At 36.8% G+C, this 15,268-nt stretch overlaps 1 protein-coding gene across 1 annotated transcript; it reads left to right on the forward strand.

Annotated features, from left to right (window-relative positions):
• Nucleotides 1-1,778: 1,778 nt before the first annotated feature.
• On the forward strand, nucleotides 1,779-2,806 carry LOC132122865 (dynein light chain 2, cytoplasmic-like). The gene is made up of 2 exons (XM_059533352.1): nucleotides 1,779-1,951; nucleotides 2,061-2,806. The coding sequence occupies exons 1-2, from the start codon at nucleotides 1,820-1,822 to the stop codon at nucleotides 2,196-2,198; spliced, it is 270 nt and encodes an 89-aa protein (XP_059389335.1). The 5' UTR covers nucleotides 1,779-1,819; the 3' UTR covers nucleotides 2,199-2,806.
• The last annotated feature ends 12,462 nt before the right edge of the window (nucleotides 2,807-15,268 follow it).

Below are 15,268 nucleotides of genomic sequence, written 5' to 3' on the forward strand. Positions count from 1 at the left end.
TTCATTGTAATTGAAAATTTATAAACGATAGAGCATTTAAAGCACACCAATTCCACAAATGCATTACATGTATGCCTAAAATCTAATTCTGTTGAAATATGTTGATAGTAGACTGTTAAGAATAAATCGAATTTCTTAACATTTTTCCATTTCTAGTTGCATTACACTGCGTTGGCCCGGCCATGAGAGATAAAACAGATTAATACCTCTAACCTTGCAGTAAGTGTCCTTCACTCATTGTGAAGTGTTTTCGTTGCGAAGGTCCACCGAGTCTAATTTAAGCTATTTTCTGGCCCACACAGTCCTGCAGCTTATACCCAAACAAGCACATTTTCCTCTGATCCCCGGTTAAAGATGCATTGTGGGATGAAATAAGATGCTGGCAGAGGGGCGCAGGGAGCGGCTGGTGTGCAGCCAATGGCGAGCGCTGTGTAGGACGGCATTGAGGAGAGCCAGGGATTTTAGCGCGGGCACTAGTCAGTGTTTGACTTGATCCTTATGTTCCTCTCATAGCGTCAAAGAGACAGCCGAGACGACGAAAGCTCACACGGTGATTGTTTTGAATTGCAGATTTCTCTTGCCAAATATTGTTGACAGGTGAGTTGAATAATTGACCATTTCGAGTGATCTACAAAGAATGATTTTGCATGCATTTTCAGTCTGATGCTTTCATTTTTAGATATTAAAATGTCGATTTTTTTTTAGTTGTTGTTGCAACATTTAAATCGCTTCAACAAAGCATGCACTGTATTTGGTTTGAAATTCAGACGCTTCAATAAGAACGCCGCGTGCACCTGACTTTCACTGATTTGCTGGAGCATCAAACGCGCACGCTGTGAATGGAGGTGTGTGACGTAGCATTCCTTCGTCCAGACCTATGGTCCTGACCGGTCTTGATCGATGAATCCAGACCTTAATCATTCGACTGCCACTATATGATTGAGTTCAACCGCTAAATCAACGTGAAGTGCTGATATCAGCTGTGTATGATCCATTAGTGGTTTTCTATACTAGTTAGCCTGTATGCATTTGGGCCATATGAATCCCTAATAGTATGCAAATATGGACTTTATTGATTTAGTTGCAAATACTCCCCGTCTGAGAGTATGAATTAGGACGATATGTATCCCAGTACTGGTTTTGCTTGTTAATTTTAAATATATTTTATACTTTGCATTTAATTCCAAAAAATTAAATAATAAAAATTTGAGCACAATTTGATTGGGTTTTATGAGACCGGCATTAATAGAATGCAAATATGCACTTTATTGACCAGTTGCAAATGGCAGTGCTGTTTATGGATTTTGATCATATGTATCCAAGAACTAGTATTGCTAGTTAACGAAAGTATTTTTATACTGCATTTAGGATACTGAATTCAAGCACAGTTAGACTTTGTGTTATTGGCCCAGGAATGTATGCAAATATGATCTGTTGACTAGTCTATGCATTGGGACCATATGAATCCAAGTATTGGTATTGCTAGTTAACTTAAGTGACAAATTTTTATAAAGGATTTAACTTCAAGAAATGTCATTTGAGAACAGTCTGATGTCGTTTTCTGGGCCAAGCATTAATAGTATGCAAATACTTTATTGACCAGCTTTAAATGCTAGTGCTGGACTGAAAGCCTGGTTTGGTTCTCATGAAAGTATCGAGTGTCACTTGAATTACCTCAACAAATCAGATCCTCTCCGTTGATGGCATTCTGTCAGGAGTTTACCTGGCTTTGTCAGGGAAGATGCACCCATGAAAGGCCCCACTGTTTAACTCTCTCAGTGGAGACTTCACTTTGTTCGTCTCTCCGTTTTCAGGCACCATGACTGACAGGAAGGCTGTGATCAAGAACGCTGACATGTCTGAAGACATGCAGCAAGACGCAGTGGACTGTGCTACACAGGCCATGGAGAAATACAACATAGAGAAGGACATTGCCGCATTCATCAAAAAGGTGAGTCGTGCCGAGATTTGAGCCGTACTGTTACTTTAGACTTCTAACGTGTATTTTTGTTGCGCTTGCATTTTCCACCATGCTTGAACCACATTGTCTTGTGTTACAGGAGTTCGATAAGAAATACAATCCTACGTGGCACTGCATTGTGGGAAGGAACTTCGGCAGCTACGTGACCCATGAGACGAAACACTTCATCTACTTCTACTTGGGCCAGGTGGCCATCCTCCTCTTCAAGTCTGGCTGAGTCCAGTCCAGTCCAGACCAGATCAGACCGTAGAATGTATCTCCAATGAAGACTGTGACGCACTGGTGGCTGACGTAATCTACAAATATTAAACGAGACCATACCATGACTATGCTGGCTGTGCACAACTGCATGGATCATATCCCGTACTGTTTTGTGTACCTGTTGAACTTCACTTGCTTTTCATTAGAGGCCCTAAGTTTTCGTTAATGGTCCTTGTAAGGTTTTTCCCTTGCACATGTTGTATAAAAAAAAATGTAATAAAGGAAGTCAGAAAATGTTAAGTGTATTGATCAGCACATATGTCTGCTATAAATGGATATATTTTTGGTGACTTAGTGCTGTGATGCATTGAATGCCATATCATTATTGGGGTGATGGACAGAAGAACATTTGGTTGTGGAGGTTGATTTGAAGCGTTCTGTTGTTTATAAAAAGTGTTTTTGTCTGATTACCTCTGCCATAAATGTATATTTTCCTTTCATTTGATGCTGGAGATGTATTGCACTTGAGAGAACTCATTGACTATTTGAAATCTTCTTCAGACTATACAATGGACTAAATGGAAATGAGCTGCACATATAATAAAGTTTAAAAGCGAAAATGCATCATCTGTAACTCATATTATGGCATACTAGCTCCATCAGAATATTTTCATAACAGGTTTCTGAATGGAAGTAGGTAAGGTCTGATCGAAAAACAAACGTCTTTGCCGTCTTCTGTCTGCTGTTCCAGATGAGTAGAGTTATGCATGCGTCTGGTTTTTTGCGTTTATTACAGTTCTCCTCTTTGCACAATTATTTGACTGTATAGTATTCACATAGCATATGCCATCTGCCCACTCAGGTACCGCCCATGACACAAGCGGCCTGTCAGATTCATTAAAATGTGTAACTGAAAGATCTTGTGTTTATTCGTCCTGTATGTTTCTCATGTGGGCCTAGAGCAGCCATTAACAGCGTGTTGTCTGCTACTTCATTGTTTAAGCACCAGAGGGCGCTCTCTCATCGCCTCTGAGGCCTGCAGTCTGAAACATCCGTTTATAATGGTGAGCGACGATACTTCAACACGTTTAAGAACCTTTTTTTAGTGCTACTTAATAGCCCTAATCGAGCCTTAAAATATGTATTGGCTCTGATGATTTCACATGGGTTCATAATAGTACAGTTCCAAACTAATTTTGTGAAAACCCATTTTAAGCTAAAGATAAAGACATTTTGCCAGGACAAACTTAAATGCTTTCTTGATGTCCAAACCTTTAAAAATGTTATTAGATAGACAGACAGACAGAGATAGATAGATAGATAGATAGATAGATAGATGATTGATAGATAGAGACAGACATACATATAGATAGAGATAAACAGACAGACAGATAGACACATAGATAGATGATTGAAAGACAGACAGACAAAAAAAAATTTAAGTGAAAACTATAAGTTATATATAAGTCCGATAAAACTGTGCCTTGCAGGACTTTTGGTTTCAAGTTTGTAAAATAACAGTATGTTGTTGTGTTTGTCGAAGCAACTTATTTCCATTAACTCCATCTTTATTTCTATTGTATTATGGATCATAAGAGGTTCCATTATCACAAACTATTTTAATTGCTCTGATATCCACCTTTTTTAGAAACACGAAAGTCATTTTTGTGTGAATGTGCAAGACTTCCCATGTATCAGCCATAAAAAATGTAACAAAGCGTAACTGTTTAAGTTACAAGCCAGTGTGTTTATGATTATGAATGGCAATAATATGACAACAAATACCATTATCAAGCAGCATAACAGATGTGTGCGTGTGTGTGTGTGTGCACAGCTAAAATAACTGGGAGTGGATGATAGTGGAAACCTTGCACATTAACGTTACAAATTGCAGCACCCTCTCTTATTTTTAAAATACAGTGGATATCATATGATTTATTGACATAAAGTTATTTATCAGCCATGTTGGTATCTATATGTTGATCTGATAATGCTTTGCTGGTATTTTTGCTCTGGTCCTGGTGCTAAGGTTTGGTGTGACACTATTAACCTGCTGAAGATAATCATGTGAAGTCAGATGCCAATCCCATCTGAGAAGCTCAAGAGTCTTTTGGTTTCTTTTACAGCCCATTATATTTGATAAGATGTGCTGGAGCATGGCTCTTTGTTTTGCTCCTCATTCTGGTTTTATGGCTGTGGCAGTTTTGCAAGTTTATTCCTAGCTGGGTGAAGTGCTTTCGAAGCGCAGGTCTTTGGTCCCTTGTTGTTGTATTTGCTAGAGCCATAAGATTTTTTAATTATTTATTTTTTCGACACATATCATTTTCAAAGGTATTAGACATACTATGGCATGAGGATGGATGTGGTTTATCCTCGCAATGTTTCCCACTGCCTGATGTCAGATTGCTGGAAAAGTCCCATTTTCTGATATCCAGCACCTCAAACATCTCCCCGTGGTCCTTATCAAGATTACATAGTTTTCATGGTGATGTAAAGAAGGACCTGTGATATTTTTAGGCTGGAAAGGTTAAGATAGACAGGATTTCCCCTGGAAAGTTAATGATTTCCTCACTTCTTTTATTAAAGGGGGCTAATTATGCTGTTTGAGGCAGAAGGGAACATGAAAAAGATGACCATACAGACAGTCAGACAGTAAGAAAAAAGATCACATAGTTTTGATTTATTTATTAAAGGTGTCTAATTGGATACCATCTTATTTTTTTGTTCTGTTTTGTTCCTCCTACCCTTTTGGATCAATTGTCCTCATTCTTCAAAGTTCGTCCTTGCACAGGGGACATTTAAACGATTAGCTTCTTAACGTCATGCCCAATCTACCTTTGTGCCCCCAAGAGCAGTTTGTTTAATAGCTCTGCTGTAAATTGAGTGGCAGCCATGGGGCTTTACAAAGCAATGCAGGAAATGTCTGAGTCAGTCAGGCTGAACACTTACACACGCCACCGAGCTGATTCACTAAACGGAGGAGGGATCCTCTTATACACTCATATTATGTTTTCAAATAGTTTTTCAAAGAGGCTTTATTAGAAAAGAAGTTAATTTTTACATCACATTCCAAAGTAATAAGAATCATTTATGTTGAACCCGAGAATCTTATGAGCAGCAATTTCAGTTCTACCATCACAAGAATAAATTACAATTCTAAATATATCAAAAACTGTACAAACATTTGACAGTATTACTGGTTTAATCTATTTTTGATCATATGAATGCAGCCTTGAGCATGAGACATCAAACACATAAAAATTCCTACTGACCTAAAGCATCTGAAGGGCATTTTTGAGACATTTCTTTAAAAAAACTGAGTCAAAGTACTACAGGAAACAGGGTAAAGGTGAAGCACACAGTCTTTTATGAGGCTGCAACAGTCTTTATGGAAAGTAGTTCTCCTCTTGGCCTTTATTCCACACTCAACCAGGAAGGAATAGTTACTTCCTGAAACTCCTAGACTATCCTGATAGCATGACTTGATGCCTTTGATGACTTCACTCACAGTATTCATATGTTTTCATCAGGCTTGAAGATCCTCTTCTGCTGTTTTTCTCATAACATTAGTTTCCTATCGTGGTTTTCTCTCAGTTCTCACTCTTTCATTATTCTCCTTCCCTCTTTTTCTCCACCACCGGCCTGCTTTTTATGGTTCTACATCTTGTAATCCTGCCCCTTTTATTGCTTTCTCAGTGAGCTGCTGTCAAGGATAAGGCAATTAGCTTATCACCGAGACATGATTTATAGAATCTACAATTGACACAGTCCTTGCGGTGCAGCACTGATCCTCTTTGATTTCGGCAAAACATCTTGCTCTCGACTACTTTCCAGCAAGACGTGTTATGGTCCGTGGGTCAGTGGTTCAGAGAGAGAAGGAGCTCGTTTTAGCAAATAGATCACATAGCTACTGTGCATCAGTGCCTGACTTTTAATGTCATTCAGAAAGCCGTGGGAGGTCTGAAAGCCCCTTATGAAAATGTCCCACTCCCTGTGTTTGTGTGTGCGAGGAGGAATGGAGGGAGAGGTCAGATTGGTGCTAAGCTTGATCCCTCTGGCCTTATCTCAGGTAATATCCCTTCTCTCAAGGCATGTGATGTTGAGCAATGGGGTTGTAAAGCGGCGCAACGCTTTATGAGTTCTCCTGAGGAACTTGGGCTTGGTTCCTGCGATTGGCCGCAGGGCCTCCTTCTCATTCTGTCGTCAGACATCGCTATACTCATTCGCTCATGTTTGCACTGCACCGATGTGGAGACAGATGAATTGGTTAAGATGTAGTCCCAAAGAACATTGTGGTGAATCTGAGGAAAGAGATTAAAAAAAAAATTTTTTAAATCACCTTGTCATTTTGTCACAAAATATTAAAGAATCAGTTGTAGGTGCACTGAATGAAATTAAATTACAGTATAAACTAGAAAAATCTAGATCCTGCTCACTACTGAGGTTTGCATGCTCATGGGAAACATTGCTCATAAAAAATACTGTTATTATTTTTTAGAAGGACTGTATATATATATAGGTCAAAGACGTTAAGATGTCCGCATCAAAAGAAATGTACAAAAGTGATTTTGTGTCCATAGAAATCAAATTAAATGTAAGTAAAATGTCTACTTTTAAGGTTTCAAATAAGTTTTTGGAGAATAAAATGTCAAAATTTGGGTGAAATAATGTTACATTGTCATTCAGTGTAACACAATATTTATGCAAAAATTCAAACAACATGCTTATTCTGACATGTACATATTAAAATATCTAAAAGAATAATGGAGCATACTAAATTTTATTGTGTTTTCAATTAGTAAAAAATTCTTACTGACAAATGGGCAAAACCTAGGATAGTGGCAAATGTTAAAAATGTAAAATTACAACTCATTAGTATTTGGTGTGAAAGTAATTAGTCTTTTAATATGTCATAAATAGATTTTTGTTGTAAATATACCTGACAAGATTGTTACACTGAATGACATTTTACTGGGTGTAAATCAGGGGGAAATGTATGATATTTATTTTTTGCTCAGAAAAACAAAAACAAAATTGCAATTAAATAAAACATAAAACTTTTTGCATTTGGGGGGGGGGGGGGGGGGGGGGACTACAACAGTTTAAATGAGTATTACACTTTTTTTATGCTTAAACACTTTTTCGTCTTTGACCCATATATATATATTAGTGATGTCCAACGGTTAATTGCGATTTAATCACATCGAAAATTAAAGTTTTTGTTTACATAATGTATGTATGTGTACTGTGTATATTTATTATGTAAATACGCACACATGCATGTAAATATCTCAGGGAAAGAAATATGTTTATATATTAAATGTATTTATTTATAATATAAATTATATAAATATAGACATGTCTGAATCTGAATCAGAAGAGTCATTTATTTGGGAATCGGACTGCACCTATTGCACTTTGTCTATGATTCCCTGAAAGATCCGACTCAAAGGGAATCGGACTGCACTGGTTGCGCTTTATCTTTATGATTTCTGTAGATCAGACTCATCCATTTTCAGTGTTGGGGGTAAAGCATTACAAGTAACGCAAGTTATGTAATCAGATTACTTTTTCCAAGTAACTAGTAAAGTAACAATCTACTTTTTAATTTACAAGCAAACATCTGAGTTATCATTTTAAAAAAGTAACACCAGTTACTTTGATTTCCCATTTATTGACTGACAAGTTTCCTGTCCCCGTTGTGTTGTGTGTGCTGTGTGAACATGATGTAGTTCTACAGTAGACTAAATGTGAATGTGCATGAATTCATCCCACTCGCAAAAAAACAGATTTAGTATTCATCAAAATGAATTAAAACAGTGAAATGCAAACTCTGAATATCACGCAAACCTACAATAATTAAATATGTGACAACACAAATGTATCTAATCCCATTTTACTAACTAATGTCTTTGCTGCTGACCTTTGAGGATCCAGTTCAGTCATACTAATAAGCAAAAATGACTTCCGATGAACTAAATATTGTGCTTCATTGTTTTTGTTTTATTGCTGAAGAGTGTTGAACCTTCTTCTCCTGTGTTCTACTGTACAGACGTGAATTTATTTTCCTTCAGTCTGAGGTTTCATTTCACTTTTTAGAGTGAAAGGGCTTTTACATTTGCTATAAACAGAACTTCTTATATTAAAAACAATCAAGCCCTGCTCATATTTAAAAAGTATTACGCAAAAGTGTAATGCATTACTTTGCATAAAAAGTAACTAATTAACGTAATTAGTTACTTCTCTAGGGAGTAATGCAATATTGTAATGCATTACTTTTAAAAGAAACTTTCCCCAGCACTGGTCAGTTGTTTGTGATTCATCTGTTATCACATGGCTGAGCTCAATTGAATTCTGTATTTGTGATAGACCATCTCAGCAGGGGGTTCAGGAAGCAGTACAGCATCAGTCTGGGGGTTGAACAAGTCAATGGCTCTCAATTTCATTCCCTCGTTCTTAAACCGAAATCGTCCAAGCATTTCCACAGCTTCATTCCTGAATGCAGTGAACGATATGATGGCATGCAGTCAGGGCACCCAGGAGGGCAGTTTTTGAGCCCCCCATGGGCTGTTGACAATGTGTCATGGCCGGTGAGAGAGAGTGAGTGAGTGAGTGAGGGGCAAGAGGTTTGATATGCGCTGGTACTGTGTTGAAATGCAGATGGGCCGAGTCTCAGAGAGAGGGGTCAAGAGGGGGGCCGAGGTGGAAAGGTCAATCCGATGCACCTCTCCATGCTTGGAGAGGGACCGTTTTTCCATGAGGATGGCTCCAGTGGTCGGGGTTAATGTGCTGGCTGAGGAAAGGAGATGTGCAGATGAATTCATTAGCACAGGAGCAGAGGACCGTGGAGACGGAGAGGCAAAGGGGCAAAAGGCAGAGTCCACTCTGAAAAAGGGGGGCCGGTGTGGGCCACCAGCACCATAGTGACAACATCAAACAATACGAGACTGTCCAAATGTTCTCACTTTGATAAGATCCAATCGATTCTTTCTCACTTTAGGTGTTGTCGTGCAAACACCCATCTGTTTCAAGCACTTTTTTGGTTTTACGTGACAGCACATTAAGAGTAAAGAGTTAAACGAGTTCATGCGTGATGATGGTGAAAGGAACGAAGGTGCTTCGAGATGTCGGGACAGACGCCACGGTCGACTGAGTGTGAAGTTTTTCTCTTTACTCATGAAATAATGGATAACTTTGGGTTTCACATTAGGTGGCATTTTGCCAGGTATTTGCACAAGGCTGAGATCTCAGGGGGGCATCGAAAGATTGTGCCAAACAGATCGATGTCAAAACAAATCTTGACACCGGTAATGCAACCTGGTTGTGTTCTCTGATATCAAATGATTTTTTTTAGTGAGCTAAAAAGTAAATGAGGGATTTCATAGTCCCTCCAAATGCATAAATTTGTCCCTAAGGAATTTTTTTTTTAAAAATAAACAAATATATATATATATATCAATTACGATATGTTGTTTGACTCTTATAGAGATTTGGGAAAGGTCTGTAGTATCTTGGTATCTTGGCAAATCTATGCAAACAAAATATCTCAATCTAGACTGATATCTAGATATCTGATTAATTACTTTTACGTTATTTTTCAATAGAAACCATTTTCAGTTTAAAAATATGTTCTGTAACTTTCCTCACATGAAGTTTTATACCATAAACTGTGTTTCATGCTGCTGTGGACAGTTTACAGTCAAGTGCATAAAACAATAGCTCTATTTAGATCTGTCTTACACAGGCCACATCAGCATCGATCAGTGCCTGAGCTGGAGGGAAATGTGCTGATTCCTCACCTTATCTGTTATTCATTAACAGCTGGCTAAAAAATGAAATAAAGAGGAAATAGATAACCTGCTACTGCTGCCGTCAGAACAGGATGACAGTTTGCTGACAGAAAAAAATCTTGGCACTTCTGTGGTGTTTTGGCTTACCTGCGCAGTTGATAGGTGCAATAAGAATCAACCCACGAGACCCTGTTTAGGATCAGTAGGTTTATATCATGATGACAGAAAAATGAAATGATATTTGATTGCTTAAGGCAGGGAAGAATTAAGAGGTGGTGTAAAAATGCTGAGTGTCCATGAACAGATCTTGAAGGTGAAAAGACATAAAAGTTGCATGCTGCTTTCAAAATATTGCAGTCTTTTACATTATCATAAAAGTAGGCTATGGCATTATTGCCTATAAACGACGAAAGACTGTGTAATCGATGGTACAGTGCCCTTTGTTGGAGGAGGCAGTAAAAGCATCTTTGTGAACTTTTCATGAAGTATTATATTTGCTTGTGAAACCTGCCAGGCTTCAGACTGAGACTTCTCACAGCCAGATTATTTATTTGAATGAATTTAAATGGAATAAATAGGCATAAATTAACAGATTAAACAGTCTTGATTAATATCTGATCCTATAAAGCAGCAGCTCTATATTTTTATCTTCTAATCACATGATTTTTGGAGCTTGTCTGTATATTTCATTAACAATTAAGAAATGAAGTAATAGATCAGATCATTTTTAATTAGCGTTCCTCAAATGAGCCTAATTGAAGCGTATTTCTGTGAAAACTGTTTGCTTTGCAGGTTCCAATTCTCATGGCTTCTGATGGCCATCCTGCGTGCCGTTGCATTAATGAGGCATCTCCAAACCTAGCCTTAATCACAGAGGAAACCATGCAGGTAATAGCCTTTGAATGTTTAATTGTGTGTGTATGTTGGGTGGCTGCTGCGAGGTGGGGACATGGAGTGAATTTGGGCAGGAGGATCAAAATCACAAGCACCTGATTTCAGTATGTCTCTGGAAGGTCTAAAGATCCAGCTGTAGTAAAAATTAGGCTTGAATTTAGGATTTAAGGTGAATTGAACAACTTGTCCACCTTTGGCTGGGCTACAGACAGAATGATTCCTCAAATCATGTATCTTTAAATAAATCCTTTGTCTTCATTTTTATATCAGGACAGATTTAATACCCTGAGATTTGTGACTTTATGTCACAGTCCCTAAAAAATAGAGTCAAGACATGTGTGATTTAAATTTTTTATGCATTTTGTATAAACTAAAATATGGCAGGGTTGTTACTAAAACTACACTGTAAAAAATGATGTTTAAAATTATTTGAAAACAAAGATTATTGAAATATGTTTTATATATATATATATATATATATATATATAGTGGGTTCTATTTCAAAATTTTGTGTTTAAATGTGTTACTTGTCAATTCTTTGTAATTCTTTGTGAAATTTCTTAGCAAATTCTGAGTGAAAATTGTTTCTACACCAACTTTTTTTTCAGTGTAATACAATAAATATTTGAAATAAATCTGAAATAAAATAAAATATCAGATAATATCAAATGTAAACTTAAGAAGTTGAAAAGAGAAATACTCTTCAGTCTTTACTTTTACATAAAACTTCACATTTAATCGAATGTGTTACACTACGTGTCAATTCTTTGTAATTATTTGTAAAATTTCCAATCAATATTTGAGTGAAAGTTGTTTCTACACCAATCTGTTTCCAGATAAAATAAATATGTTTAAGATGCAGTACTAAAATTACTAAAACGAAATACTGTATAGAAATATTTTTTAAAAGTGCAACAACTAATAAAACTGACAAAATCGCATAACATAATTGGTGAAATATGAACTAAAATTAAAATTATATATACAAATAATTATCATAATAATAAAAACTGTAATAGTATACAAATAATACTAAACCAACACAGAAAAGATACAGACCTAAAAATATCATCGTCCCAAAATATTGTTCTGTTCTTTTGTATAGCAAAATAAATATAACTAATATATTTTAAAACGTACAACATCATATAAAAGCAATAAACAAAACACGTTTTTCCCCTTTTCTATTATTTGCTTATTTTCTGTTGTTAATTGATTTTTTTCTCTGACCTCTGGATGGCACTAGTGAGTGAAACCTGAACTGATTTTACACAACAGGCCAGTGTGTAAAAAGCGCTGAAACTCCATCAGATTACCGAAACTTTTAAAACAGCTTCTGAACATGCAAATGGCCACCAAACGCAGCACACTGGGAACACTAATGACTAACACACACACACACACACACACACACACACACACAAACAGTCTTGTGGCCTTCTTCTGTCTGGAATGTTGAGGAGTGGCAGACTGTTGACACACTAAACATATCTCTTTTTCTTTCAGTTTGAGGTTCATTTATAACACACAAACCTGATTCATGCTACCATCCTCATTCCAACAACCAAAGAGCTGAGTGGAAGCTGCAAGTGGATAATGTCACACTCTGGAAAGTGAATGTCCTCCACCTCCAAACACTCGAGTCACAGCAAACAAAAGCCAAGCTAACACATTTGTCTTGTGTGACCTTTCACTATCATTGATGTGCACCTCTAGGCTGGAGGACGAAATGGGATTTGGTTGGCGTCTTTTTTCCTTGTTTTCATGCCTCAGTGTGTCTACATGTGTGTTTTTGGGTCATTTGTTTTCTCTGAGTCATTCCGTCTGAATATGCGCGAGCTATTAACCTGAGCACCAGCTGTCTGATGAATTGCCCAGCTCTAGTCACCTCTCTCCACCGCCACAACCGCTGAGCTTCAACTGTGCCCATTAGTTTCCAGCCAGTTTGAACTATCCGTAACAGAGTGCCGAATCTCATTTCAGGACGTTTGACCACACAGATGTCCAGGGCTGGTAAAAGAGTTTAAAATCAATGGAGCCTCTTCACATTTCCAGAGATTTCGAATTGTTCCCGTTTGCTACAAAAGCAAAATAAAAATCCACAATTGCATTTCCAAAAGAGGAAAAAATATAAAAAGTAAGAAGGTTGTCAAATTTGCTGTTACTTCCTCAGCCGTTGTGTTAGACACACTCACATAGCAGCAATAACTAGTTTTCTGAAACGCAAACTAAAGAGTAAAAAAACACTTTACTAGATTTATGAAGGAAACATAGTCTGTGTAAAGGGTCTGTTTGAACCCTCATGGTCTGTTTTGAAACAATATGTTTAGTGTCAGGTAGATTATTTAATTTTTTTTAACTGATTATCAATTTCAGACAGGATAATGTTGCATAACCCATTGAATGTTTTATGCATTGTATTATAAACACATTTTATTGTTTTTATTGTTTATTGGTAACGCTTTACAATAAAATTATACTTGTTAACTACATAAATTGACATGAACTAACAATAACAAACACTTTTACAGCATTTATTAATCTGTTAATTTCAACATTTACTAATACATTATAAAAATCAAATGTTGTATGTGTTATTTAATATTAATAACTAACATTAACACAGATTAAATAATACTGTAACAAATGTATTTATTTTTGTAAGTTAATGTTAGCAAATATATTAACTAATGCTAATGAGACCTTATTATATAGTGTAACCATATTTTTTCGACAATTTGTTTTTGAAGGGGTCAAATTGCCCCCCTTTTGATTAGGTCAGAATACATTATTTAAAAGAATTTGACAATTAATTTTTAATTGTACATAATTAAGGTCTCCCCAAATATAGCAACAGTAATTCAGTTTCACCAGAGCGTGAGCGTTAAAGAGATTAAATGCTGATTAATAAAAGTTAATTATATTTATTTATTTCATATTTGTATACAGTCTTTATTTATTTTGGGGTGCACTTAAAGGATTGTAGCCTATTTTATAGCCACACCTGGATGTTAATCTCGGGAGAAGAGCATGTTTAATTTATTGCACAAACTGCAAGTAATTTCAAGCTTGTTTTAGTAAAACCTTCTGAGCTGATGTAATGGTTCAGAATTGTGCTGAGACAGGCTAAAAGGAAGGGAGGTGTACGCACGGGGCCATGGAGCCCTGATGAGGAGCTAAAGAGCCTACCCTGACCCTGAACTAAGACCGGGTTTCCCCATAGATGCCTCCCAACCCAACTTCTTTAGAATAGTTCTCCTTATTGTCTCTGTAACAGGTGAACTTTCATCTGTTATAAAGGATTTGTAATTCCTGTGTGCCACAAGAAAGAATCAGTCTCATAGTCATGAATCAGTATTTGAATCAGAATATTCAGTCACTAGCATATTAACCATTTAAAGAAACAAAGAGGTCACTACAGGAGGAGGAAAGGCTATAAGTGGTTTGACTTGCCAATAAATCACCAACTCAAAGCCAGTGTGATTGGACAGGTCGTAACAAATAAAGGCATTTGATTCGCTGGCCCTACACACATGTCTAGTACTTGAAAGAATAAACACAACAGAGAGACTTTCATGTCTTGGGTGCCATTCAAGAAATGCATACGCATGTCCCCACACTTACTCTCTAGTGTGTTGACTGAGCCAACAGTGTTTCAATCAGTCAGTCAAGGCCCGAGACCCAGAGAGCCATGATGAACGACAATACGACCAATCACAGGCTATGTTTGTGCAGAGGGAGGAGAACCTGCAATCTGAACTACACTGTATTAGGCTTCAGCCTCAAGTCACTGGAGTCCAGATCTATTTTGACGTCTCAGTAACGTTTTAGATTTGAGATTTCCCAAAAGTCTGATTCAGTATGATGTCTGACATTGCTTTCTAAATGATCTGCTTTATAGATTTAATGTATAGCTTTTTACTGTTCTGTTATGACAGCAATTATCTAATTTGTATCTGTTTTTTTTTGTTTTTTTTTTGCAATTTTAGAAGAAACATCCAATGCAGAAATGATCTTTGAATCAAACGTAACCAAGGGCTGCCAAGTTTCCTCGGGGCAGATCAAAGTTACATGTGCTTTCAGTGGAAACTCTGATCCAATCAGATCAACTGTGCTCTTAATCAGTTCTTCACTGAAAGTTTCACAGTAAGAGCATCTCCATCAACCATTCCCAGGTATTACATCAGCTGATGATACTCACATCAGAATGTCTGCCATGCCCAAAAATGGGTGGCTGAAAATGTTTACACTAAATTGACAATTATTTGTTTTTAAATATGCTTTTTACTCATGTTCTTCCAGTACATCTAATAAGCCATCTTTAAATGACATATTCTTTAAGATATCATATATCAAGAATATAAAAATATACTGAACAGTTCAGTGTGGGAATCTTATTTTC

This window comes from Carassius carassius, chromosome 41, assembly GCF_963082965.1.
Source record: "Carassius carassius chromosome 41, fCarCar2.1, whole genome shotgun sequence".
In the NCBI taxonomy this organism is placed as follows: Eukaryota; Metazoa; Chordata; class Actinopteri; order Cypriniformes; family Cyprinidae; genus Carassius; species Carassius carassius.